This window comes from Muscardinus avellanarius (genome assembly GCF_963383645.1).
Source record: "Muscardinus avellanarius genome assembly, chromosome: 20".
In the NCBI taxonomy this organism is placed as follows: domain Eukaryota; kingdom Metazoa; phylum Chordata; class Mammalia; order Rodentia; family Gliridae; genus Muscardinus; species Muscardinus avellanarius.
In genome coordinates, this window is record NC_137806.1 from 8,658,801 (window position 1) to 8,686,294 (window position 27,494).

Below are 27,494 nucleotides of genomic sequence, written 5' to 3' on the forward strand. Positions count from 1 at the left end.
CTAGGAAAATTAAATTAAAAAGTTAAGCTGCACAGCCAGGCGTGGTGACGCACGCTAGCCATCCCAGTACCTGAGAGGCTGAGTCAGAAGGACTGCAGGTTCACAGCCAGCCTCAGCAACCTACTGATGCCCTCCGCAACTTAATGAAAGAAGTGTGACCCTGTTTCAAAAGAAAAAAATAAAATAGAACTGGGGTGTAGCTCAGAAGGAGAAAGCCTCCCCAGTACCAAAAAAAAAAAAAAAGTTAAGCTGTAAGGAAGATTTTTCTGTCCGTACACCACCTAGCACAGCAACCTGCATTCTGAGAAACCTTTCTTCAGCGGTTTCTACTCCTCTTCACTTTCTTTCTTTCCTTCCTATCCCCCAAAATAGTTCCCACAACAAAGGCAGTACGAGCTCAAGGTGTTCAGGCTAAGGAGTGACTGCCCTTGACATAATCCACCAGAAAAAAAAATGTACCTTGTCATATCAAACAGAAAATGGTAACAGCAAAGACTTTTGTAGATTTTTTTTTTTTTTTTTTTTTTTGCGGAGGTATCTCGGGATACCTCCGAGCTATACCCCCTGCCCTATTTTTTATTCTTTATTTTGAAACCGGGTCTCATTGAGTTGCAGAGGGCCTCACTAAGTAGCTGAGGCTGGTCGTGAACCGCGAGCCTCCTGTCTCAGCCTCCCGAATGCTGGGATTACAAGTGTGTGCCACCATGCCTGGTATATGTCTATTTTTAATATTGTTTCCCCTATAACTTTAAAATCCTGTCCTTTAGTCGGTCGGGCGTGGTGGTGCACTCTTGTAATCCCCACACTTGGGAGGAGACAGGAGGATCCTGCAGGTTCGAAGCCAGCCTAGCTGGCTTAAAAGACCCTGTTTCCAAAGCCGGGCATGGTAGCGCATGCTTGTAACCCCAGCATTCCGGAGACTGAGACAGGAGGATCGCAGTTCTCAGACAGCCTCAGCTACTTTGGCCCTTTGCAACTCAGTGAGACCCTGTTTCAAAATAAAGAATAAAACATAGGGCCGGGGGTGTGGCTCAGAGGTAGAATGCCCCTGGGTTCCATCCCCAGTACCACAAAAAAATAAATAAATGAATAGACTAAAAAATAGGGCTGGAGGTATAGCTCAGAGGTACAATGCCCCTATGTTACATCCCAAGTACCGCAAATAAATACATAAATAAATAAATAAATAAATAAGAAAACAAGAAAATAAAAATTGAATTCTCAAGGTAAAATCACCTAAGCGATAACTCACTGGGGTAGCTGGGCATGGTGGTGCACGCTTGTAATCCCAGCATTTGGGAGGCTGAGACAGGAGAATCAGGGTTCGCGGACAGCCTCGGCTACTTAGAGAGGCCCTTTGCAACTCAGTGAGACCCTGCTTCAAAATAAAGAATAAAAAATAGGGCTGGGGGTGTAGCTCGGAGGTAGAATGCCCCTGGGTTCCATCCCAACTGGGGACATTTAAAAAGATTTTTTAGCCAGGTGTGGTGGTGCACGTTTGTAATCCTAATACTTGGGAGGCTGAGACAGGAGGACCACACAGGTTCAAAGCAGCCTCAGTTTCTTAGTGAGACCCTGTTTCCAAATAAAATGTTAAAATAGGTCTAGGAGTATGGCCTGAAGGTAGAAATTCCCTGGGTTCCATCCCCAGTACAGCATCCTAGCAAAACCTTGTTTCCAAAGAAAGAAAATGAACAAATAAATGAAAAGATCTGGGGCGGGGGGTGGGGGGATAACTTGGAGGCAGAATCCCCAGTACCACAAAAGAAATAAACTAATGGCATCCATCTTGCAGCCCAAAGTTTAAAGGCTACTAGGGTCTCGTAATAATCATTGCTACATGTGAGAATTTCAACATCCTCTCAATTAGATCAGAATACTTCTCTGATGTCAAGTTTAAGACCATCAAAAGGCAACTTGGGGCACTGACAGGCGGAAATTGAACCCAAGGGCATTCTACCTCAAAGATACACCCCCTGCCCTATTTTTTATTCTTTATTTTGAAATGGGCTCTAAGTCGTGGAGGGCCTCACTAAGAAGCTAAGGGCTGTCGGAGGACCTGGATCCTCCTGTCTCAGTCTCCCAAGTACTGAGATCAGCATGCGCCACCATGCCTGGCTTTGACAGCAGTTCTCAGCACAGTGTCTAACATTTGATCAGGTGAGACTTCATGAGAAATAACATGGCATCTTAATCAAGAATAGTACCAATCAGGTTTTAAAGCGCTTCAGAGTTATGTCATGGTGGCAGGAGAAGGAAAGGGGTCTGGGAGGCGAAAAGAGTATTGCAGCATACAACTATCTAAAAAAGAAAGTCGCCAGACAGGTTAAAACAGGCGAGTTACCAACCGGGGCCAACAACAGCAGTTACCACACCATACAACCGTCACCTTTCCCGATATGCAAAACAAGGGGCCACTCCTTCATGAAGTCGTTATCTGCTGACTTCTCCAGAAATGACTTTTCTAAAATGCAAGCAATTTAACTTCCTGTGCTCTCCCTTCCAGAATCTTTAAAAGCTTCAGCAAATTAAATTTCACCTCAATTTCAAGACTTTTCAAGTTGAATAAAACTTGCATTTGTTTAATATCGGTAACCTACATGATCACCTTGTCATTCGCAAACTATATACACGTTTCAACAAAAGACTTAAGTGTTTTTTAAAAGGCCAAATATAAAGTTTCCAAAAACAAGTAATACGGTAGATACGGGCAGGGATTCAACAAGTTGACTTATCGGTGGAATTCCTCAAGTAAAAGCTTGAAAAAAGTTAGGAAGATAAATTTCAGTAGTGCTACTGAAGATACAATGTTACTAATATGGAAACTGAGAAATATTCGAAATATTCTCCAAACAGTGTCTCCCTCTAAAAATAAAGAGGAAAAGCATTTGCCAACCCAGAAACTACTGCTTTTTAAAAATGATAATCACATGGGAGGCACTTCTATAAATACTTGCGATCACCCTAACCTTTCAAAGTGCAGTGATTCTTGCCTTCCCAGTAACAAGTGAATTTTCGGTGCCATGATCTTACACAGAGGAGTCGGCTACTTTATTTACTTCTCTTACAAACTGTTAGTTTGTACAGTTAAAGATCTGCAAACTAAGTAACACACAATTCATTTCCAATCACTGACATTTTTCCAAACATGTGCCGCAATAAGGTTCCGAGAATTTTCTAATAAAATCGCAGTAACAGGTACTTTGCGCGGTGATTCCAAAGCTAACTAAATGTTTGGTCATCTCTGAGGACTCATCCTCCATACATTGACTTAGGTTAGAGGAAAAAAAGAGACCCCAGAAAAGAACCCGCGATGACACCGTTCTATTTTAAGTTACTCTCGAAGCTCACAGTTCCAGAACTTTTGGAGGAAGGCAGAAAATTTAAGACATTTCCCAAGTACTTAAGAGGAATCCGTGCTTGATCGGGAGAAGACATTACCGAGAGGCGGAAGTGAAAATGGTGCCGGGGGCCGGCTCGAGAGCGGGGCGGCCGGCGGACCCACCCCCCCAGGCAGGCAATTCTGAGGCTGACTCGGCCCCGGCGCCCCCGGCGCCCGCACGCCCGCCCCTCCCGTCCTCGGGGAGGTCTGTGTAATGTGACTCATGACAATCTTTTTTAATAAATAAACGAGACACACCCTCCGCGGACCGCCGCGCCCGCCCCGGCGCGCCCGGCGGCGGTGCCCAGGGTGGCCCGGCCGGGCCGCCGGCTCCCGCCCGCTGCTGCCCGGCCCCGCGCGGGCCGCCGCCGCCCTCACCTGTATGTAGTTGTTCTCGCAGTAGTCCGCCACCCGGGTCAGGTTCTGGTAACTCTCGATCAGCGCCCTCTTGCCCGACGGGATCTCCTCCTCTAGCAACATCTGCAGCTCTGCCATCTTCCACCCCTCCGCATCGCTTCCTCCCGCGTTAAAGAGGCGGAGGCAGCCAGGTCCGCCGCGGCTCCGAGCACCTCGCAGCCCGGATGCGAGCCGCCTCCCCGCCCTCCCGCCGGGTATTGTGGGACGCCACCTCCGCCTCTTCCTCCTCGCTCCCTCCGCCCCCCTCCGCCCGCGGCGCGCAGCGTCGCGACCTCGTTCTCGCGCGAGCTCCCAGGCCCCACCCCTCGCCGCCACGAGACTTTGCCTGCCGCACGGCCTTCTGGGAACTGTAGTCTCTCGCGGGCTGGCGCGGCGCCGGACGCGCATGCGCCCAGGGAACCTCCGGAAACGCGCCAGGAGGGGCGGAACCCGGGGCCGGGACCTCAGTCCCGAGTTTCTCACGCCCCGGAAGGGGGCGCCGCTAGTGAGTTTAGGAAAGAAATGGGTTCCCCCCCCCGGAAGGCTGTGAAACTTGGCAGAACTTGATCTAGAGCTATCGATTGCCAGCTGTGTACCAAGCAATGTGCTAGACACGGGGGGCTGAAAAGAGTCCGCGCCGATATCTGGGAATATTCCTAGAATACTACACAAGCGGCCATAAAATGGTTAACCTTACATCCCTGCATAAAGGAGGTAAAATCCCCTACCAAACACTCTAAAAAATTCTATGGTCCGTAAATCAAGAAATGGATTACTTTCCAAAATATCTGGAGTCTTAATATTTACCATTAACCCGAACATGATTTAATCCAAATTATTACAACTTAATATATTATTTTTTTCTTTTGTACTGGGAAGTGAACCCAGGGGCATTCTGCCTCTGAGTTACACCCCCAGACGTGTGTGTGTGTGTGTGTGTGTGTGTGTGTGTGTGTGTGTGTTTTCCTGGGAATTCAATCCAGAGGCATTTTAACTCCAAGCTCTATCCCCAGCCCAATTTTATTTTTCATTTGGAAACAAAGTCTTATTAAGTTGCTGAGGCTGGCTTCGAACCTGCAACCTTCCTGTCTCAGCCTCCCAAATACTGAGATTACAGGTGTCTGCTACCATGCCTAGCTCCCAGACCTTTTTAAATTTTGAAACACGGTCTTGCTAAGCTGCTGAGGGTCTTATTAAATTGCTGAGGCTGGCCTCAACCCTATGATCCTCTTCTCTCAGCCTCCCAAGTACTGGACTATAAGCATGTGCTAACATACCCATCTATAGCCCATATTGTTTGGTGATTGCGTTAAATATGTACCACCGTGCCCAGATTGCTTTTTACTTTTCTAAGGAAAAAAAAAAGAGGATACTGTGGAATATTTAAAAAATGTAATGTGAGTGAAATACATTGATGAATTTGATCATGTAATTGTAGCAGGAATGACCTTTCCCGGGGCTCACTCCACACTGCAGCAGCGTCGGAGGCTCAGAGGCGGCTCTGGAGATCAGATCCTTAGGACCCTGACCTCGACCGTGGATCCCTGCGCAGGTGAGGTCACAATTTCAGGCATTACTGGGAGGTGGTAGAAACTGCAGGAGGGGGGCAAAGTGGCCACTCCCTGGAAGGGACTGCTTGTTCCTCACGCTCCCCACTCTCTCGGCCTGCTTCCTAGGGCCATGAGGTGAGCAGCTCTGCTCTGCCTTACTTTGGGCCTCTCCAAAGTAAGGGAGCCAGTTTACCATGGGCTGAAACCTCTGAAATTGTGAGCGAAAGCAAATCTTTCCTCTGGAAGTTGCTTTTTGCAGTATATTCTGCTACAGCAAGGAAAAGCTGACTAACACAAATTACTTGTGGTTTTAAAAAAATAACACATTTCCAGCTGGGCATGTTGACACATGCTTGTAATCCCAGTACTTGGGAGGCTGAGACAGAAGGATTGCAGGTTTGCAGCCAGCCTCAGCTACTTAGTGAGGCCCTCTGCAACTTAGTGAGATCCTGTTTCAAGAATAAAAAATAAGGCTGGGGGTACTGCTCAGAAATAGATTCCCCTGGTTTCAAATCCCAGTACTGCAAAAAAAAAATTTTTTTTTCCAAGTTAAAAAAAATGAAACATCAGTCAGGTGTGGTGGCACACACTTATAATCCCAGTATTTGGGAGGCTGAGACTGGAGGATCACAGGTTCGAAGCTAGCCTTAGCAACTTAACTAGGCTCTCAGCAATTTACCAAGACCCGAATTCCAAAGAAGAAATAAAATAAGGCTGAGGATGTAGCTTTGAGGTAGAAGGCTCCAGGTTTGAATGTCCAGTATCACAAAAAATAAAAATAAAAGTAATAAAAATTTAGCCAGGTATGGTGGCACACACTTGTAATCCCAATACTTGGGAGGCTGAGACAGGAGGACTGCAGGTTCTGGCCACCCTCAGATATTTAGTGAGGCCCTCTCCAACTTAGTGAGACCCTGTTTCAAATAAATAATTTTGTTTTATTTTTTATTTTTGTTGGTACTGGGGGTGGAACCCAGAGGCTCTCTACCTCCGGGCTACACTCCCAAACCCATTTTATATTTTATTTAGAAACAGGGTCTCACTAAGTTGCTGAGAGCCTCACTAAGTAGCTGAGGCTGGCTTCGAACCTGTGCGATCCTCCTGTCTCAGCCTCCCAAGCGCGGGGATGACAAGCGTGCGCCACCACGCCCGGCTCAAATAAATAATTAAAAAAAAATAGGATTGGAGGTAGAACTTGGAGGTAGCATGCCCTTGGGGTCACCATGCGCCACCACCCAGTGGTTAATTAACTCTTTAAAGACCACTCTCCAGTACAGTCACGTCTAAGGTATTGAGGCTCAGACGCCAACGTATGAATGTGAGGGAGACACTTCAGTCCCACGGGGCGTTAGCTGACAGTCTAGGATTCTGCAGCCTCACTATTTTCTCCTCTGGCTTCCTGGCAACATTTCCAGCCTGGGAACGAAACTCACCGAAGCACTTGCCTCACACAGGGAAAGCCCTGGGTTTGATCTTCAGCACTGCAAAAAAACTTAACAGTACCACCAGGAATACCCAGAAAGGGAAAGAAGGCGAGTGGAGCCCACTGTCCAGTTTATCAAAGCCCGCAGAGGACAGAGGACTTCAGGGGACAGAATTACAAGTCTTCAATTTTTATTATAATTGATGGTAGAAATACTCTTATGCAAAGTCATGATATTTGTGAGAGAAAATATCCACATATCAGTGTGGGGGTGCGTGCCTGAAATTTTGGAAGCAGAGCTAGGAGGATCACAGGTTCAAAGCCAGCCCTCACAACTTAGGAGGCTTTCTACAACCTAGCAAGACCATGTTTCAAGACAAAAATAAAAAGTGCTGGAGGTATAGCTTGGACGTGAATACCCTGGATTCAATCCCCAGTAACATACACAAAAAAAAAAGAAAGAAAGGCTAGTGTCAAGGCAGATTATTAATGTAATATACAAGAGATCTTTCTCATAGACCTTAAATCAAACTACTGCAGATTTTTAGTGTTATTTTTGTGTGGAGCAAGCTTTTATCAAGCTATAATAAGCCAGGCATGGCAGCACATGCCTGTAATTACCGTTCGTGGGGGGCAGAGACAGAAAGATCGCAGATTAAAGACAACCTCATCAAACTAGCAAGACCCTGTTTCAATTTTTGTTGTTGTTGGTTTTTGCGGTACTGGGGATGGAACCCAGGGTCATTCTACCTCCAAGCTATACTCCCAACCCTATTTTTTATTCTTTATTTTGAAACAGGGTTTTACTAAGTTTCAGAAGGCCTGCCTCCCTAAGTAGCTGAGGCTGGCTGCAAATCTGCAATCCTCCTGTCTCAGCCTCCCAAGTACTGGGATTGCAAGCATGTGCGCCATGCCCGGCTTAATATTTTAAAACATTAAAAAAAGGGGGCTGAGGTGTGGGTAGTCTGGAGACAGAATGCCCCTGGGTTCAATCCCCAGACCATACTAATAATTAAAATTAAAAATTAGCAACAGAGCCAGATGTGATGGTGCACGCATATAATCCCAGTACTTGGGAAGCTGACACAAGAGGATCATGGGTTCTAGGATAGCCTCAGCAAGAGCCTGCTTAAAAATAAAACTAAAATAGGGCTGGAGGGTAGCTCCAAGGAAGAACACTTCTGGGTTCAATCCTCAGTACCACAGGGGGGAAAAAGAAACAGAAAGAAAAGAAGAAGCCGGGCGTGGTGGGCACGCTTGTAATCCCTGCCCTTGGGAGGCTGAGACAGGAGGAGCGCACGGGTTCGAAGCCAGCCTCAGCTACTTGGTGAGGCTCTCAGCAACTTAGTGAGACCCTGTTTCCAAATAAAATATACAAAAGGTCTGGGAGTATAGCCCGGAGGTAGAAAGCCTCTGGGTTCCACCCCCAGTACCACCAAAAGAAAAAGAAAGAAAGAAAAGAAGAAAAAAGAGAAGGAAAGGAAGGAAAAAAGGAAAGGAAGGGAGAAAGAAAGAAAGAAAGAAAGAAAGAAAGAAAGAAAGAAAGATTAACAACAGGCTAAAATTTCAAGATACCTGGCATCCTTGGGAAAAAAAATTAGATACATTGCCTTTATTTTATTTTAATTTATTAATTAATTAATTTTTTTTGGTGGTACTAGGGGTGGAACCCAGAGGCTTTCCACTTCCGGGCTATACTCCCAGACCCATTTTATATTTTATTTGGAAACAGGGTCTCACTAAGTTGCTGAGGCTGGCTTCGAACCTGCGCAATCCTCCTGTCTCAGCCTCCCAAGCGCGGGGATTACAAGCGTGCACCACCACGCCCAGCTAATTTTATTTTATTTTGCAGTACTGGGGATGGAAGAACCCAGAGGCATTCTACCTCCAAACTATACCCCCAGCCCTATTTTTTATTCTTTATTTTGAGTTGCAAGGGACCTCACTAAATAGCTGAGGCTGGCCGCGAACAGCGACCCTCCTGTCTCAGCTTTCCAAATGCTGGGATTACTAGTGTGTGCCACCATGCCTGGCTATCGTCTTTATTATTTAAATGTTAGTAGTAGGCCGGGCGTGGTGGCACATGCTTGTAATCCCTGCTCTTGGGAGGCAGAGACAGGAGGATCGCGCAGGTTCGAAGCCAGCTGCGCACGCTGGTTTAGGAGACCCTGTTTCCAAATAAAAATGTAAAAATAGGTCTGGGAGTGTAGCCCGGAGGTAGAAGGGCTTCCAGGAACCCCAGTACTACCAAAAAAAAAAAAAAAATGTTAGTAGTAGTAGTAGCAACAGCAGCAGCACTGAGACTGAACACAGGAACATCCTACCTCTGACCTAAATCTCCAACCCTTTCTATTTTTAATTTTGAAACAGGGTCTGTCTAAATTGCTGAGGCTGGAACCTGTGGTCCTCCTGTTTCAGCCTCCCATGTACTGGGATTATAGGTGTATACAACCTTTAAATGATATCCCATGCTTTCTTTGGTTCTTTTCCAGAAACTGCAGTATAATTAATCTCTGGTCAGTCTTGGAAGCTGCTGAACCAACTAACCTGCTTCTATTTCTCAACTTCAGTAAGATACTGCAGGCATTAGTAACAACCAAAGCGGTTTCAGGAACACTAGGCCAGATCAACATAAAAAGTACTTCATTTTCTGAACCTAGAGCTAGTCAACTGGAAACTAGTTGATGGCCTTCTCTAAACATGTGCTTTTAACGCTTCCAATGCTATTCACAATCCTTTACTGTAAGCCAGGCGTGGTGGTGCACACTTGTAATCTCAGTACTTAAATAAGACAGGAGGAGCTCAGGTTAGAAACCAGCCTCAGCTACTTAGTGAGTCCCTCCACAACTTAGTGAGACCCTATTTCCTAATAAGAAGTAAAATCAGAGCTGGGCATGGTGGCGCATGCTTGTAATCCCAGCATTTGGGAGGCTGAGACATGAGGATCACAGTGCGCGGACAGCCTCAGCTACTTAGTGAGGCCCTCCGCAACTTAGCCCTGTTTCAAATAAAGAATAAAAAATAGGGCAGGGGTGTAGCTTGGAGGTAGAATGCCCCTGGGTTCCATCCTCAGACCCCATACACACACACACACACAAAGAAGTAAGATCAGCTGGTGGTAGAGCTTAGAGGCACTCTATCTCTAGATTCAATCCCCAGGACAAAATAAATAAACAAGTAGCCTTTACTGTAAACCAGACATAGTGGTATACATACACTTGTAATTTCAGTACTTGGGAGGCTGAGACAGGGAGGATCGCAGGTTCAAGGACAACCTCAGAAAGTAGTAATACTCTCATCAACCTAGTGAGATCCTATTTCAAAATAAAAATAAAAGAGAGTTCCATTTTCTTACTCTCCAGCATGAGTGCCAGCAAGCTGCTTTTTCTTCTCTATTTCCTACTTATTTCATAATAAAGACTTGTTAAAACTGCAAAAAATAAAATAAGAAATAGGGCTCAGGGTGTAGCTTGGAGGTAGAATACCCCCAAATTCAATCCCTAGCACACACACACACACACACACACACACACACACACACGCACACACACTTTCTGTTTGAAATATCTAGAGTAATTGTTCCTTTCCTGATGAAATTCCAACTCGTAAGAGTCAAACAAACCATATTTAAAAGTTCTAAGGAAGCCAGGTGTGGTGGTGCACACTTATAATCCTAGTACTTAGGCTGAGACAGGAGGATCACGGTTCTTGGGCAGCCTCAGCTACTTAGTGAGAGAGGCCCTCTGTAACTCAGTTAGACCCTGTTTCAAAATAAAGAAAAAAATAGGGTAGGCGGAGGTAGAATGCCCCTGGGTTCCATCCCCAGAACCGAAAAAAAAAAAAAAAAATTAAAGAATATAAAATAGGGCTGGGGATATAGCTCAGAGATTGATGCCCCAAGGTTCCATCCTAGTACTACAAGAAGGAAAAAAAAGGTTCTAAGGAGAGCCAGGCATGGTGGTGCATGCTTGTAATCTCAGTACTTGGGAGGCTGAGACAGGAGGATCCTCAGCTACTTAGTAAAGCCCTCTGCAAATTACTGAGACCTTGTATCAAAGTAAAGAATAAAAAATAGGGCAAGGGTGTAGTTTAAAGATAGAATGCTCCTGAGTTCTATCCCTAGTGCTACAAAATACGTCAACAAACAAACAAGGATTTCATTCCAGGCTTATAACCTCTGTACTTTTGTGAGGCTGAAACAGGAGGATCATAGGTTCATGGCCAGTCTCAGTAACTTGGTGAGGCTCTCAGCAACTTAATGAGACCCTGTTTCCAAATTTAAAAAAAAAATAGGCCTGGGCATGTAGTTTAAAATATAATATAGTGCCAGGCGTGGTGGCGAACACTTGTAATCCCAGAATTTGGGGGGCTGAGACAGGAGGATCGCAGTTCACAGACAGCTTCAGCTACTACTTAATGAGGCCCTTTGCAACTTAGACCCTATTTCAAAATAAAGAATAAATAAAATAGGGCTGGGGTTGTAGCTCAGAGGTAGAATACCACTGGGTTCCATCCCCAGTAGCGCAAAAATAAATAAATAAATAAATAAATAAATAATAAAAATAAAATATAATATAGTTAAAATATATTAGTTAGATATAGTTAGAAACATAATATAAGCTGGGCGTGGTGGCTCAAGCTTGTAATCCCAGCATTTGGGAGGCTGAGATGGGAGGATCACAGGTTTTCTGTCAACCTCAGCTACTTAGTGTGGCCCTCCTCAACTCAGTAAGACACTGTTTCAAAATAATGAATACAAAATAGGGCTGGGGGTGTAGCTCAGAGGTAGAATGCCCCCTGGGTTCCATCCGCAGTACCACACACACAAAAAAAGAAAAAAGACATAATATAATTAAAAATAAAATAGGTATGTGTATATAAAAGGCCCCTGGGTTCCATCCCCAGTATCGCTAAAATAAATGAATAACTAAATGGAATTCATTATGAACATTCAGTCCTACACAGAGAACCCAAAAATAGAAATGTCCCAAGAAAGTACTAGAGCCAATCACTTGTAAGGCCAGTGGGAATTCAGGCAGTATTCTCAATGTATGTTTTGTCTCTTTCTGGGAGGTGGGTAACTGGGGTTTGAACCCAGAGGCATTCTATTCTGCGCAACACTCCTAACCCTGGTTTTTATTCTCTAATTGGAAACAGGGTTGTGGAGGACCTCACAAGTTGCTGAGGCTGGCCGTGAACTTGATTCTCCTGTCTCAGGCTCCCAAGTACTGGGATTACAAGCCTACGCCACCACACCCAGCGCCACTCAGTTTAAATGACACAGAACATGGGAAAAACTGGCTTCTCCTGTCTTTCACTGGCTCCATTCAAGAAGCCCAATTTAAGCTGGGCGTGGTGGTGCACGCTTGAAATCCCAGCATTTGGGAGGCTGAGAATGAAGGATCACGGTTCTCTGACAGCCTCAGCTACTTAGGCCCTGTGCAACTCAATGAGACCCTGTTTCAAAATAAAGAATAAAAAATAGGGCTGGGGGTGTAGCTCAGAGGTCAAATGTCCCTCGGTTCCATCCCCAGACCCTCAAAAAAAAAAAAAAAAAAAAGAAAGAAAGAAAGAAACCCAATCTGAGACTGAAAGTTTTTACTTACAAAACTATATTTCCTCAAAAAGAAAATCTGGCCAGGCGTGGTGGTGCACACTTGTAATCCCAGGATTCGGGAGGCTGAGACAGGAGGATCGTGGTTCGAGGCTAGCCTCAGCTACAAAGTGAGGCCCTTTGCACTCAGTGAGACCCTGTTTCAAAATAAAGAATAAAAAATAGGGCTGGCGCTGGGTGTGGTGGTGCACGCTTGTCATCCCCGCGCTTGGGAGACGAGACAGGATCGCAAAGGTTCAAAGCCAGCCGTGCTGGCTTAAGAGACCCTGATTCCAGCAGCCCGCGTAGAGGTCCCGAGGATCTGTCTCTTGCTTCAACAGTGTTTGAACGGAACAGACCCGGGGACCCCCTCTCTTCCAGCTTCCAGCTGCCTTCCAGTCTTCTCTCCATCCGCAATCTCCGGGACCACCGTCTCGGCGTCGCCTGCATCCAGGACCCGCCAATTCCGTTCTTCGTGGTTAGCTCTTTCTCCGGGACCAACCATGACCTCCCAGATTCGTCAGAATTATTCCACCAGGTGGAGGCCGCCGTCAACCGCCTGGTCAATTTGCATCTGCGGGCCTCCTACACCTACCTCTCTCTGGGCTACTATTTCGATGGCGACGATGTGGCCCTGGAAGGCGTGGGCCACTTCTTCCGCGAGTTGGTCGACGAGAAGCGCGAGGCCGCCGAGCGTCTCCTGAAGATGCAAAACCAGCGTGGCGGACGCGTCCTTTTCCAGGACGTGCAGAAGCCTTCTCAAGATGAGTGGGGTAAGACCCTGGACGCCATGGAAGCTGCCATGGCCCTGGAGAAGAACCTGAACCAAGCCCTTTTGGACCTTCATGCCTTGGGTTCTGCCCGCACAGACCCCCATCTCTGTGATTTCCTGGAGAACCACTTCCTGGATGAGGAGGTGAAACTCCTCAAGAAGATGGGTGACCATCTGACCAACCTCCGTGGTCTGGCCAGCCCCCAGGCCGGGCTGGGCGAGTACCTCTTCGAAAGGCTCACTCTCAAGCATGACTAGGGAAGCCTGGAGCCCAGAGGCCTTTGAAGGGGCTCCTCTGCATCTCCTGATGTCAGCTCTGGCCTGAGCCTCCCCCAGCCATCCCCTAGGCAGCTCTTTAACCACCCTTAGAGCCCCTCAACAAGCCTTGGACCAAGTGAAAAAATAAAGCTTTTTCCAGCAAAAAAAAAAAAAAAAAAGAGACCCTGATTCCAAATAAAAATATAAAATAGGTCTGGGAATGTAGACCGGAGGTAGAAGGGTTTCCAGGAACCCCAGTACCACAAAAAAAAAAAAAAAAAAAATAGGGCAGAGGTGCAGCTCGGAGGTACAGTGCTCCTGGGTTCATCTCCAGTACTGCAAAAAAAAAAAAAAAGAAAAGAAAAAAGAAAAAGAAAAAGCTGGCCGTGGTGGTGCACAATTGTAATACCCGGGTTTGGGAGGCGGAGACAGGAGGATCGTGTATGTTCGAAGCCAGCTGAGCTGGTTTAGAAGACCCTGTTTTCAAATAAAAATATAAAAATAGGTCTGGGAGTGTAGCCCGGAGGTAGAAGGGTTTCCAGGAACCCCAGTACCACCAAAAAAGAATGAGAAGAAGGAGGAGGAGGAGGAGGAGGAGGAGGAGGAGGAAGAGGAGGAGGAAGAGGAGGAGGAGGAAAATCTAAACAACTGGAGTCTCACTTCCTCCTGCTCATCCCTGGCCCCAGCAGAGGCAGGGCAGAGAGCCAAGACAACCTGAGGTTGGCGTGGGCAGATTCCGAGAGCAGATAACAAAAGAAAACAACAATGTAGGTGTGCACTACCACTGCAGGAGATTTTACAATTGTGCAGATTAAAAACACACAGAGAGGCTCACACAGGTATGAAGCCAGCCTCTGTTACTTAATGAGGCTCTCAGCAACTTAGTGGGACCCTGTTTCCAAATAAAATAGAAAATAGGTCTGGGAGTGTATCCTGGAGGTAGAAAGCCCCTGGGTTCCACTCAGTACCACCAAAAAAAAAAAAAAAAAAAAAAAAAAAGAAAGAAAACACACACACACACACACACACACACACACACACAGAGAGAGCCGTGTGGTGGCGCATGCTTGTAATCCCAGCATTCGGGAGACAGACTGGAGGATTGCGGTTTGCCAACAGCCTCAGCTACTTAGTGAGGCCTTCTGCAACTCAGTGAGACCCTGTTTAAAAAAAAAAAAAACTGCACAGAGGGTGTAGCTTGGAGGTCAAATGCCCCTGGGTTCCATCCCCAGACCTGCTAAATAAATAAATAAATAACAATAGGGCTGGAGGAGTAGCTTGGAGGTAGAAGGGCCCGGGATTCCATCCCTAGTACCACCCACACACACAAATTGGCACAGATCTGGGGCCCGAGCTGAGTGGTAGAGCACTTCTCCAGCATGCGGGACGCCCTGACTCGATCCCTGGCACTGTACTAATATTAAAAAGTAATAATAAAATGAGATTAAGAGGAACAGTGTGTAATCCCAGTGTTTGGGAGGCTGAAATAGGAGGATCACAGGTTGGAAGCAGGCATGCAGTAACTTAGCAAGGCCCTCAGCAATTTATCAAGACCCTGTTTCAAAATAATAATTTTTGTGTGTGGGCGTAGGAATGAAAGCCAGGGACATTCTTTTTACTTTTGATGTTTTTACCAGACCTGATCCCCAGCAGCACCAGAGGCAAGAAATGTTATTACTGTCTTAGTCTTCCTGATCATTCCATGCATATTTGAACCTATGCGTGTGTATGTGGTACTAGGGATTGAATCCAGAGGCCTTCGACCTCCAAGCTATACCCCCAGCCTCATTTTATTTATATATTTATTTGTTTTTTGTGGGTCTGGGGATGGAACTCAGGGGCATTTGACCTCCAGGCTACACCCGCTGCTGTATTTTTTATTCTTTATTTTGAAACAGGGTCTCACTGAGTTGCAGAAGGCCTCACTAAGTAGCTGAGGCTGGCCGCGAACCACGATCCTCCGGTCTCAGCCTCCCGAATGCTAGGATTACAAGCGTGTGCCACCACGCCCGGCTTGATTTTATTTCTTATTTGGAAACAGGGTCTCACTAGGCTGTTAAGAGCGTCACTAAGTTGCCAAGGCTGGCTTTTTAAATTATTTATTTATTTATTTTTACTCCCAGACCTATTTTATAATTTATTTGGAAGCAGGGTCTCACTAAGCTGCTGAGAGCCTCACTAAGTAGCTGAGGCTGGCTTCGAACCTGTGCAATCCTCCTGTCTCAGCCTCCCAAGCGCTGGGATTACAAGCGTGCGCCACCACGCCCGGCCCAAGGCTGGCTTTAAACCTACAATCCTTCTGTCTCAGTCTCAGCAACTTAGTCAGACCCTGTATTTCAAAATGAAATAATAAAATAGGGCTGGGGGTGTAGCTCAGAAGTAGAATGCCCCTGGATTCCCATTACCAGTAACACACACACACACACACACACACACACACACACACACACACAAACACACACACAAATAAAATAAAGAAATAAATTGATTTCAATCTTTGGCTATCACAATACTGCAATTAACAGTTATTTTGTATGAGGAATCTAGCCCTGCGTGTTATTAAAACATAATTAAGGCTGGGCATGGTGGCGCACGCTTGTAATCCCTGCGCTTGGGAGGCTGAGACAGGAGGATCGCGCAGGTTCAAAGCCAGCCTCAGCTACTTAGTGAGGCTCTCAGCAACTTAGTGAGACCCTGTTTCCAAATAAAATATAAAACGGGTCTGGGAGTATAGCCTGAAGGTAGAAAGCCTCTGGGTTCCACCCCCAGTACTACCAAAAACAAAACAAAACAAAAAAAAACATAATAAGTGCAATTATAATTGAAATGGATTTGTAATGGGACATGAACAGAGATAAAAGAAGAAAGAATAGAAAGTGCTGGAGCTGTCCCTCAAAACAATTTTTCTTTTTGTAAGGGCAATTCCTTTTACTCTGTTCGGAACACACAGGCCTATTGCAGGCAGGGAAGACATTCAGTCGCAGAAGGAAAACAGTTCAGCCTTTTAGTTCTGACTAATCCTGGCTGAAAATAGTTCCCTGGACTTGGCTTCATTGAAATAAATATAAAGACTTGAATTATCCTCAAAAATAGGACTTGCATTATAAAATTAATTTTTATGTAATAGGATTTCTCTGTTTTCCCACTGTTTCTAAACTTGCCAAAGGCATATAACTTTATAAAGTTGATTTTTGTTATTATGGTAAAATAGACATAACAAATTTATCATTTTAACCTCTGTGTGTGTGTGTGTGTGTGTGTGTGTGTGTGTGTGTGTGTTTTACTGCAGATGGAACCCAGAGGGGTTCTACCACTAAGCTCTACACTCCCAGCCCTTTTTATTTTAGCGGGGGTACAGAGAATTATACCTCTGAGCTACATTCCTAGCCCTGTTTTATTTTATTTTTTGAAACAGGGTCTAAATTGCAAAGGGCCTTGCTAAGTCAGTGATGCTGGCTATGAACCTGTGATCCTCCTATCTCAGCCTCCCAAATACCATGGTTTGCAGGCAAGCACCACCATATCTGGTTTTTAGTTTTATTTTGAAACAGGGTCTTGGGAAGTTATTGTGCATTAGCCTTGAACTTTTAATCCTCTTATCTTAGCCTCCCAAGTACTGGGATTCCAGGCTTGTGCCACCATGCTAATTTTTTGTGTGTGTATGTGGCACTGGGGGTGGAACCCAGGGCTTTCTATCCCCGGGCTATACCCCCAGCCTATTTTTTTTTATTATTTTTATTTCGAAACAGAGTTTCACTAAGTTGCTGAGGCTGACTATAAATCTGTGATCCTCCTGTCTTAGTCTCCCAAGTACTGGGATTACAGGCATGCGCACTGTACCTGGCTCACAGTGCTAACTTTTTTTTTTTTTTTTGCAGTACATATTTTACCTCTGAGCTACACCCCTTACCCGATTTTTTAGTCTTTTTAAAAAAATTTTCAAAACAGGGTCTCATTGAGTTGCGAAGGGTCTTGCTAGTAGCTGAGGCTGTTCATGAAGACTTAAGTATAGCTCAAAGTAGACTGCCCTGAGTCCAATCCTCAGTAACACACACACACACACACACACACACACACAAAAGACCTTTTTTTTTTTTTTTGTAGTACTGGGGGTGGAACCCAGAGGCTTTTCTACCTCCGGGCTATACTCCCAGACCTATTTTTATACTTTACTTGGAAACAGAGTCTCACTAAGTTGCTGAGAGCCTCACTCAGTAGCTGAGGCTGGCTTCAAACCTATGTGATCCTCCCATCTCAGCCTCCCAAGCACAGGGATTACAAGTGTGCACCACCACACCCAGCTTACACACACGACCTTTCTATAATCACAGGAGATACGCCTTTTTTTTTCTTCAGTACTAGGTAATAAGACCCAGGGCATTCTACCTCTAAGCTACACCCCTAGTCCTATTAGTCCTATTTTTATTCTTTATTTTAAAACATGGCCTCTCTATGTAGCTGAGGCTGTCCTCCCAAGTTCTGGGATTGCAAGCATGTGCCCAACAGGCCTGGGTTTTTTTTTTTTTTTTTTGAGCTTTTATTTTATTTATTTATTTATTTATTTATTTATTTATTTATTTTGGTACTGGGGATAGAACCCAGAGGCATTCTACATCTGAGCTACACCCCCAGCCATATTTTTTATTCTTTATTTTGAAATAGGTCTCACCGAGATGCAAAGGGCCTCATTAAATAGCTGAGACTGGCCAAGAACTGCGATCCTCCTGTCTCACCCTCTCAAATGCTGGGATTACAAGAGCGAGCCACCACGCTGGGCTTTATTTATTTATTTTTTTTAGCTTTTATATCCCTTCCTGGAATGGAATGGTATAATTTCCCCAGCTTCTAAACCTGTAAATATCCTTTAGTACTATTTTATTTTTAAATTAGAAACAGGATCTTAGCTGGATGTGGTGGCACATGCTGTAAAGTGGGAGGCTGAGATGGGAGGATGGCAGGTTTGCCAGCCAGCCTCAGCTATTTAGTGAGGCCCTCTGCAACTTAGTGACCCCGTTTCAAATTTGTAATTAAAAAAAATAGGGCTGGGCGTGGTGGCACACACTTGTAATCCCCACGCTTGGGAAGCGGAGACAGGAGGATCACGCGGGTTCGAAGCCAGCCGCGCTGGCTTAAGAGACCCTGTTTCCAAAAATAAAAAATAGGTCTGGGAGTGTAGCCTGGAGGTAGAAGAGCTTCCAGGAGTCCCAGTACCACCAAAAAAAAAAAAAAAAAAAAAAAAAATAGGGCTCAGGTGTAGCTCGGGTGCCCCTGGGTTTAATCCTCATTACTGGAAATATAAAAAATAAAAATAAAAATAAAAAATAGGATATTGCTAACCTGCGGAGCACCTCACTAAGTAGCTGAGGCTGTCCATAAATTAGTAATCCTCCTGCCTCAGCCTCCCAAGCAATGGTATTAGAGACAGGTGTGCGCCGCCACGCCTGGTTTAAAGAAATGCACATTTATAATATAACCAACAAGGTAACTTATTATAGAAGCCTAATTAACAGTTGTCAAATTAAGTGTTAGAAATAAACACTCAAAGTCCTTTTGCAAGTATGCACAACCGAGTAGATCACAGAACTGAGAAGTATACAACAAAATAGCAAGAAAAGAGGAAAGTCGGGCCTGATAGCGCACGCTCGTAATCCCAGCATTTGGGAAGTTGAGATGGGAGGATCAGGGTTCGTGGACAGCCTCAGCTACTTAGTGAGGCCTTCCACAACTCAGTGAGGCTCTTTCAAAATAAAGAATAAAAAACAGGGGCTGGAGGTATAGCTCAGAGGTAGAATGCCCCTGGGTTCCATCCCCAGTACTGAAAAACAAAAAAGAACGAAAAAAGAAGAGCAGAGGAAGCAGCTGGGTGTGGTGGCGCACGCTTGTCATCCCAGCACTTGGGAGGCTGAGACAGGAGAATCTCATGTTCGAAGACAGCCTCAGCGGACTGTGAGATTTTCATCAACCTAGTGAGACCCTGATTCCTAACAAAAAAATTAAAAAACAAAAACTAGGGCTGGGGTGCAGCCGGGAGATAGAATGCCTCTGAGTTCCATTCTCACTGCTACCAAAAAAAAAAAAAAAAAAAAAAAAAAAGGAAGAAAGAAAGAAAAGGAAGAAAATATCTTAAAAAAGAGAGAGAAGAGGAAGCAATATATATTAAACGTACAGCATTCCTAATCTGAGTACATTGTAGTATCTTCCTTTGGTGTGCTGGGGAAAGGCCAAGATTTACGGCTGGAGCTGTCTGATTGATTGCGTGCCGTTGGCGCTGCTCCTCGGTAAATTGTGGGACCTTGGGCAAGTGAAGCTGGCTCTGTTTCCTCATTCATAAACACCCGATGGCGTTTTTGGAACATGGCACCGGATTGTCAAATATTAGACACCGAGTAACAGCATCTCTATTACCTGAAAGGCACTCTCTTTCTCCTACAGGACCTCAACGTTAGTAAGCGCCAGGGGTAAGAAATGAGCCCGCAGACCTGATTCCAGTGCGCTCCCACCAGGACATCTCTAAAAGATGCCCCGCAGCGCCCGTCCCCTGGAAGCGGCCCCTGGCAGGGTCGCCGAGGACCACCCTCGGGGAGCCGGAAGAGGGCGCTGCGCGAAAGCCGCGAGCGGGTTGGACCCGAGGCCCACCGGAAGAGGCGGGGACACGCGGGCGGCGGGCGGGGGCTCCCGGAAGCGCGGCGGAGCCCGGACTACATTTCCCAGAAGCTCGCGGGGCCGGCGGGCGTCGCGGACCGAGTCCGACAGGCCGTGGCCCGCAGTACGCAGGTAAATGCCGGCGCCGCGGCTCCGGCGGAGGAGCAGCCCGCGGGCCGCGGCGGGATCTGTACTTAGTACCCCCTCGCCGTCCGCCAGGGGCGAAGCGACGCCCCCGCCGGGGCGACCTCGAGCGTTCCGGCCCGCAGGACTCCACCCCGCGCCCCTTGACAACACGCTGTGCCCGGGGCGCTGCCGGGCCCCGCCCGCCCCGGCCTCCGCGCCGTCCCCCCGGGGCTGACCCCGGGCCGCGGAGGGGCAGGCCCGCCCGGCCGCCCGCCCCCGTGGTCAAGCACCCCCCGGCATCCCAGCCTCCCTCCGCCGGGCAGAGCGGCGTCGAGATGCCGCCGCGCAGCATCCCAGAACTCAAATGGCACCCCTGAAGGTTCGCGCGGGGCCCGGCGCCGCCCAAAGCCATTTTCGGGCGTCCGTCGCCTTTGTCAGCCCAAGAGACAGCGGATGCTGGGCACTGCGGACCCTTTTATTTCTCTCCCTCTCCTCTCCCCCTCTCACCTTTATTTATGTTGTGCAGTACTGGCATGGAACCCAGGAGCATTCCGCCTCGAGCTACACCTCCGTCCCTATTTTTAAAATAAATCTCTTATTTGGAAACGGGGTCTCTAAGTTGCGGGAGGCCTCACTAATTAGGCGAGGCTGGCCGCGAACCTGCGATCCTCCCGTGTCGGTCTCCCAAGGCCTGGGATCACTAGCGTGCCACGCCCGGCTCCCTCCCCTTTTTCTGGCCGTCGGGACCCAGTGCGGCGCCTCGGGGCGCAGAACCCAACCCCGCGCCCCCAGATCGCTGCCCCCCCCCCCCAGATCGCCGAGTCCTCGGTTGCAGGGTCCTCCGAGGCCGATCCGGTGGGCGGCGGCGTGCCCCCTACCGGGCGGCGGGGCGGGAGGCGGGGGCCTGGGTGGCTGGGGGGCGGGGATGGGGGGGTGTGGCTGCTCGGCCGGCGTCCCGGGAGCGGGAGAGCCGCTCCGCGACCCCCGGTGGCCGGGCCCCTTCCAACTCCGGCTAGAGATGCTCTTCCTCGCGGTGAGTGGCTTCCCGTGGTCGGGCCGGGTTCCCAGCCCTGGTCACGCCCCGGGGCGGGGGAAGGAGCGCGGCCACTAGGGTCGGTGTGGTCTGGAGAGGACGGGGCAAAGGGTAACTGGCCCGCCGCCTCCCCGGGCATGTTGATCCGCGGCTGCGCTGCCTGTTCCAGTTTCATGCAGGCTCCTGGGGAAGCTGGTGCTGCTGCTGCCGCCGCCTGATTCCTGCCGACAGACCTTGGGGCCGGGGCCGGCGCTGGCGGCTGGAGATGGCCGACACCCGATCGGTGCACGAAACCCGGTTCGAGGCGGCGGTGAAGGTGATCCAGAGTTTGCCGAAAAATGGTACGTGCCCGGGCGCCCGCGGCCCGGAGGCCCCAGGGTGTAAAGCTCACCTCCTGTAACCCTTCTGGGTGTCCTGCAGCTTCTTTAGCTACTCTTCTGTGTTGAAAAGGAAGGTGATTGAAGGCGCGGCGTTGAATGTGAATTCATTACCTGCAGGCCTTCCAGCCAGAGACGGACGTGTTACCCGGGTTTTATGTAGTTCACATTATTGAAAACAAAAGTCTTCTCACTTGACGAGTGCGGATTTATTTTCGTAAAAATCTGGGATGGGGAATGCCTGCTGTCACAAACGCCAAGAGTCCACAGTTAAAACCTTTTGCAAACTTTTCATAGGAAGGAAGGGGAAGGGAAGATTAGCCATATCAAGTTGTAAAACTGTTTGTTTTTATCTTAATAAACAATCCTACTTTTTCTGCCCTTCCATTATAGCAGTGTTCTCTATATTATACTCATATTGGACCTTCCTTGCAGCTTAGGAGAAAAGTCAGTTTCTCTTATATTTCATGTATTATTTATCTGTTTTCAAGATACATTATTTTCTTTATACTCATCCTAGTTTGTTTATTTTGTTTTTGGTACTGGGGATTGAACCCAGAGACCATTTACCTCTGAACTAAATCCCCTCCCCTTTTGATTTTGAAACAAGGTCTCGCTAAATTGCTGAGGTTTCACCAAACAACTGAGGCTGGCCTCTCTCCTGCCTCCCTTCTGTCTCAGCCTCCTAAGTTCTGAAGTGGTAAGTGTGTGTGTCCCTGTACCAGACTTACAGAGCTTCTTATACTTGCTATTTTGTGTTTGGCCAGTGTTGGAAAGTTTTCAGCCATTGTTTAAGTTTTTTGTTTTCCTGTTCTAAGGTGAAAGGATTGGGAGGGAGACTTTTATTTTGTAATTGATGACCTTTTGCAATATTATATGAATTATTTTTCACAAAAATTTCATTTAACTGCTATCATGGTACAAAAGTTGTAAACATAACTGAATACAGCATCATATAGTACTACTACAGTGTTTAATATTGTGTTCTCAATTTTCATTAACCATTACTGGCTAAGTAATGAACATTCAACACATTTGACTCAATAAAAATTCAGTAAGTTTAGCCAGGCGTGTTGGTGCACACTTGTAATCCCAGCATTTGGGAGGCTGAGAGCAGAGGATCACAGTTCGCCTATAGCCTCAGCTACTTAGGGAGGCCCTTTGTAACTTAGTGAGACCCTGTTTCAAAATAAAGAATAAAAAAAATAGGGCAGGGGATGTAGCTCAGAGGTCAAATGGCCCTAAGTTCCATCCTCAAACCAGAAAAAAAAAAAAATTCAGTAAGTTTAAATGCCAAAAGTTTTTAAAACAGTGGTGAAATTCCTCTTTAGCATTTACAAACCCCTGAGTTCAATTCCAGCATTCCTCTACCCCCAAGAAAGAATGTTTGCTGCGGTACTGGGGATGACCAGAGGTGGTCTACCACTGAGATACATTCCCAGCCCTTTATTTTATATATATTTATGCGGGTCTGCGGATGGAACCCAGGAACATTTGACCTCTGAACTGCACCCCTTGCCCTATTTTTTATTCTTTATTTTGAAACCGGGTCTCACTGAGTTGCAGAGGGCCTCACTAAGTAGCTGAGGCTGTCCACAAACCGTGATCCTCTGGTCTCAGCCTCCCAAATGCTGGGATTACAAGTGTGAACCACCAGACCCAGCTGCCCATTTACTTTTTAGTTTGAGATCGTCTCTCTAAATTATCTACTCTGGCCTAGAACTTGTGATTCAGCTGCTATGGCCATGTGCTGCTCTCCCGGGCACTTTTTTGAAAATTGATAAAACTAGACTTGATGTTTACAGTAAGGTAGTAACTTTACTGTTAAAAAAAAAAAAAGGAAAAAAGTAATAACCTTTTTGTGAAAGAAAAAGGTAAAAAGGTAGTAACCTTTTTTAACATTATATTCTACTTTTAAAAAACCTATATAAACTAAAATAGTTTATATGTATATATTATTAAGAAAGCATTACAAAATTAACATAATGTGAGAGCCAGCCAGTGTAGCTTAGTGGTAGATTAAACACAGAGCTCTTGTAAACACTGGGTTTAATCCCCATCACTGTAGGGGGAGGTAGGGTGGGGGGGGAGAAGAAGGGGGAGGGGGAGGAGGAAGGGTCTTGGACATTTAGACTCCATGATGTAGTCTGTGCTTAGCATGCAGGAAGAGAGGGCATTGGGTCTGATTCCCAGCATCCCCCACCCCACAAATCCACAACATACATATCCTGTTGTCTTTTGAAGCTAAGTTTGTTGTAATGAGTCGTTAAATTTTTTTTTTTTTTTTTTTTTTGTGTGTGTGTGTGTGTGTGTGTGTGTGTGTGTGTGTGTGTGTGTGTGTTACTGGGGTTCCTGGAGACCCTTACCTCCGGGCTACACTCCCAGACCTATTTTGTATTTTTATTTGGAAACAGGGTCTCTTAAGCCAGAGAGGCTGGCTTCGAACAAGCGCGACCCTCCTGTCTCTACCTCCCAAGCGTGGGGATTACAAGCGTGCGCCACCATGCCCGGCTGAATTGTTAAATTTTTTAAATATCGCTTTTAAATTGTTTGGTATACCCTTATACGGTTTTGTACAGAGCATGATTTTGTGATTTTTTTTTTTTTTACCTTGTTGCTTATTTTATTTTTTGGTACTGGGGATTGAACCCAGGGTATTCTTCCCCCGAGCTACACCCCAGCCCTTTTTATTTTTTTGAAACAGGGTCTTGCTGACTTGCTGAGGGTCCCCCAGAGCTGTTGAAGCTGGCCTCAAATCTGTGGCTCTGTCTCATCCTAACAAGTACTGGGGATTACAGGCGTGTGTGACTGTGCTTGGCTTTTAATTTTTTTAAGGTCTAAAGTCATTATGAATTCTGCAATATAGAATGCATCTGGTTTTGGTATCACCTCAGCCGTTGAAATTATAAATTCTTTATGATATTTTCAACATATATATTAAACATAAGGGAGCATCTGAAGAAAAAATAACATTATCTAGTGTTTTATATACTAAATGTATTCAGTGAATGCTCTCAGTTTCAGGTTTTTGTTTGTTTTTGTGTAGGTCTTGGGATGGAACCCAGGGGCATTCAACCTCTGAGCTACACCTCTGCCCTATTTTTTTTTTTTTTTTTTTTTCGGATCTGGGGATGGAACCCAGGGGCATTTGACCTCCGAGATATACCCCCTGCCCTATTTTTTATTCTTTATTTTGAAACAGGATCTCACTGAGTTGCAGAGGGCCTCTCTAAGTAGCTGAGGCTGGCCATGAACCGCGATCCTCTGGTCTCAGCCTCCCGAATGCTGGGATTACAAGCGTGCGCCACCATGCCCGGCTGCCCTATTTTCTAATTCTTTATTATGAAACAGGGTCTCACTAAGTTGTGAAGGGCCTAAGTAGCCGAGGTTGTTTGTGAACTGTAATTCTCCTGTCTCAGCCTCCTGGATACTGGATTTCAAGCCTGCGCCACCATGCTCGGCATGTTTTGGTTTTTTGTTTTGTTTTGTTTTGTTGTTTTTTTAAATTTCCTGGGAATTTAACTGTCAAGCTACACTTTGAGCACTTTTGGTGTGTGTGTGTGGGTACCTCTGGGCTATACCCCCAGACCTATTTTTAAATATTTTATTTGGAAACAAGGTCTTGCCAGTTCACTAAATTGCTGACAGCCTAAGTTGCAGAGGCTGGCTTGGAACCTACGGTCCTCCTGTCTCAGCCTCCTAAGTACTGAAATTACAAATGTGCGCCACCACACCCGGCAGAACACTTTTTATATCTATTTATGTATTTATGTATTTATTTGTACTGGGGATGGAACACAGGGACATTTTATCTCTGAGCTATACCCCAAGCCCTATTTTTTTTATTTTTTATTTTTTATTTTTTGGTGGTACTGGGGTTTCTTGAAGCTCTTCTACCTCCAGGCTACACTCCCAGACCTATTTTATTTTTGGAAACAGGGTCTCTTAAGCCAGCACAGCTGGCTTTGAACCTGTGCGAACCTCCTTTTTCCGCCTCCCAAGCTCGGGGATTACAAGCGTGTGCCACCACGCCTGGCTATTTTTTTTTATTTTTTGAAACAGGGTCTCACTGAGTTGTGAAGTGCCTCACTAAGGGCTGAGGCTGTCTGCAAATCCCAATCCTCTGGTCTCCTCCTCCTGAATGATAGGATTACAAGCGTGCACCACCATGCCCGGCTCCCAGCCCAATTTTTTATTCTTTATTCTTTATTTATTTTATTTGATGGTACTGGGGTTCCTGGAAACCCTTCTACCTCCGGGCTACACTCCCAGACCTGTTTTATATTTTTTAAATTTGGAAACAGGGTCTCTGAAGCCAGCTGAGTCTGGCTTCAAACCTGCGCAGTCCTCCTGTCTCAGCCTCCCAAGCTTGGTGACTACAAGCGTGCGCCACCACGTCTGGCTTTATTCTTTATTTTGAAACAGGGTCTCACTGAGTTGCAAAGGGCCTCACTAAGTAGCTGGGTCCTCCTGTCTCATCCTCCCGAGTGCTGGGATTACAAGCATGCGCCACCATGCCCGGCTTTTATTCTTTATTTTAAAACAAGGTCTCACTAAGTTGCAGAGGGCCGCACTAAGTAGCTGAGGCTGTCAGCGAACCACAACCCCTTCTGTCTCAGCCGCCCAAATGCTGGCATTAGAAGCATTTGCCACCACACCTGGCTCAAAAGCTAGTTTTTAAATGGTGTAGAAATTACAACACAAACAAGCTATGAGCTGGTGTTTCAGGTTTCGCCAAGAGTGCATAATGAATTACAAAATCACAGTAATAATTATATAGGCAAATTTAGGAGTACTATTGGAGATAGTGTTGCACTGATATAGGGGGAAAATAAAGAAAACATAGTTGAAAATGGTTACCAAGAGTTAACACAAATCTACATTTATTTTCATTTTTTAATTTATCTTATTTATATTTTGTGGTACTGGCGAATGAACCCAGAGGCATTTTATATCTGAGCTACACCCGCAGCCCATTTTTTATTTTAAATTTTGAAACTGGGTCTCACTAGGTTGTTGAAGCTGTCCTCCAACCCACAATCCTCCTGTCTCCCAAGTACTGGGATTAGGGGTACATATTCAGCTCACAAATCTATAGTTAAAAATTCAAAAACCTCATCTCATAATGTCTTCAGTAAGTCAACCAAATATGATTTAAAGGTTTACAGACATAGGTGAGTAACATATACAATATAATATTTTTTTGTGTGGTACTGGGGATGTAACCCAAGAGCATTCTACCTCGGAGCTACACCCTCAGCCCTATTTTTTTTTTTTTTTTTTTTGAAACAGGGTCTCACTGAGTTGCAAAGGGCCTCATTAAGTAGCCGAGGCTGTTCATAAACTGTGACCCTCCTGTCTCAGCCTCCCAAATGGTGGGATTACAAGCATGCACCATCACACCCAGCTCAATATAATGCTTTTTTTTTTGGTAGTTCTGGGGGTGGAACTCAGGGGCTTTTCTACCTCTGGGCTATACTCCCAGACCTATCTTATACTTTATTTGGAAACAGGGTCTCACTAAGTTGCTGAGAGCTTCACTAAGTAGCTGAGGCTATCTTTGAAACTGTGCGATCCTCCAGTTTCAGCCCTCCAGGTGCTGGGATTACAAGCATTGCCACCACGCCCGGCTATGATACATTTTTAAAAACATAGAACAGAGCAGGTTGTGTAGACTCATGCCTATAATCCCAGTACTTGGAAGGCTAAGACAGGATCTCAGTCTGGAGGACAACCTCAGCAATCTATTTATTTTACTATTTTTATTTATTTGTGTGTGTGTATGTGCGCGTGTGTCACTGAAGATTGAACCCAGGGCCATTACACCTCTGAGCTACTTCTCAGCCCTGTTTTTATTTTTACTTTTGAAACAGGGTCTAGCTAGGTTGGTGACAGTGTTTCTATTTGCTGAGGCTGTCCTCGAACCTCTGATCCTCCTAGCT

General features: G+C 46.1%; 2 protein-coding genes and 1 pseudogene across 34 annotated transcripts in view; 2 read left to right on the forward strand and 1 right to left on the reverse strand.

Moving 5' to 3' along the window:
• Positions 1-3,877, reverse strand: part of ABI1 (abl interactor 1) — a gene marked incomplete at both ends in the record, with an annotated part of 82,121 nt that extends 78,244 nt beyond the window's left edge. For all 31 annotated transcript variants that reach the window (XM_080716965.1, XM_080716964.1, XM_080716957.1 and 28 more), the window contains one exon: positions 3,761-3,877. In XM_080716965.1, coding sequence (XP_080573091.1) covers positions 3,761-3,877 — 117 coding nt within the window. The remainder of the gene's footprint in view (positions 1-3,760) is intronic.
• Positions 3,878-12,847: 8,970 nt separating this feature from the next.
• On the forward strand, positions 12,848-13,374 carry LOC308277699 (ferritin light chain-like; annotated as a pseudogene). The gene has a single exon. The product of its transcript is annotated as a ferritin light chain-like (transcript).
• A 7,940-nt stretch (positions 13,375-21,314) lies between these two features.
• ACBD5 (acyl-CoA binding domain containing 5) overlaps positions 21,315-27,494 on the forward strand; it is a gene marked incomplete at its 3' end in the record, with an annotated part of 37,719 nt that continues 31,539 nt past the window's right edge. The window contains exon 1 of one of the 2 annotated variants that reach the window (XM_080717105.1): positions 21,315-21,516. In XM_080717105.1, the coding sequence (XP_080573231.1) occupies positions 21,441-21,516 (76 nt within the window). In that variant the 5' untranslated portion in view covers positions 21,315-21,440. The remainder of the gene's footprint in view (positions 21,517-27,494) is intronic. The other variant, XM_080717106.1, reaches the window with a different exon arrangement.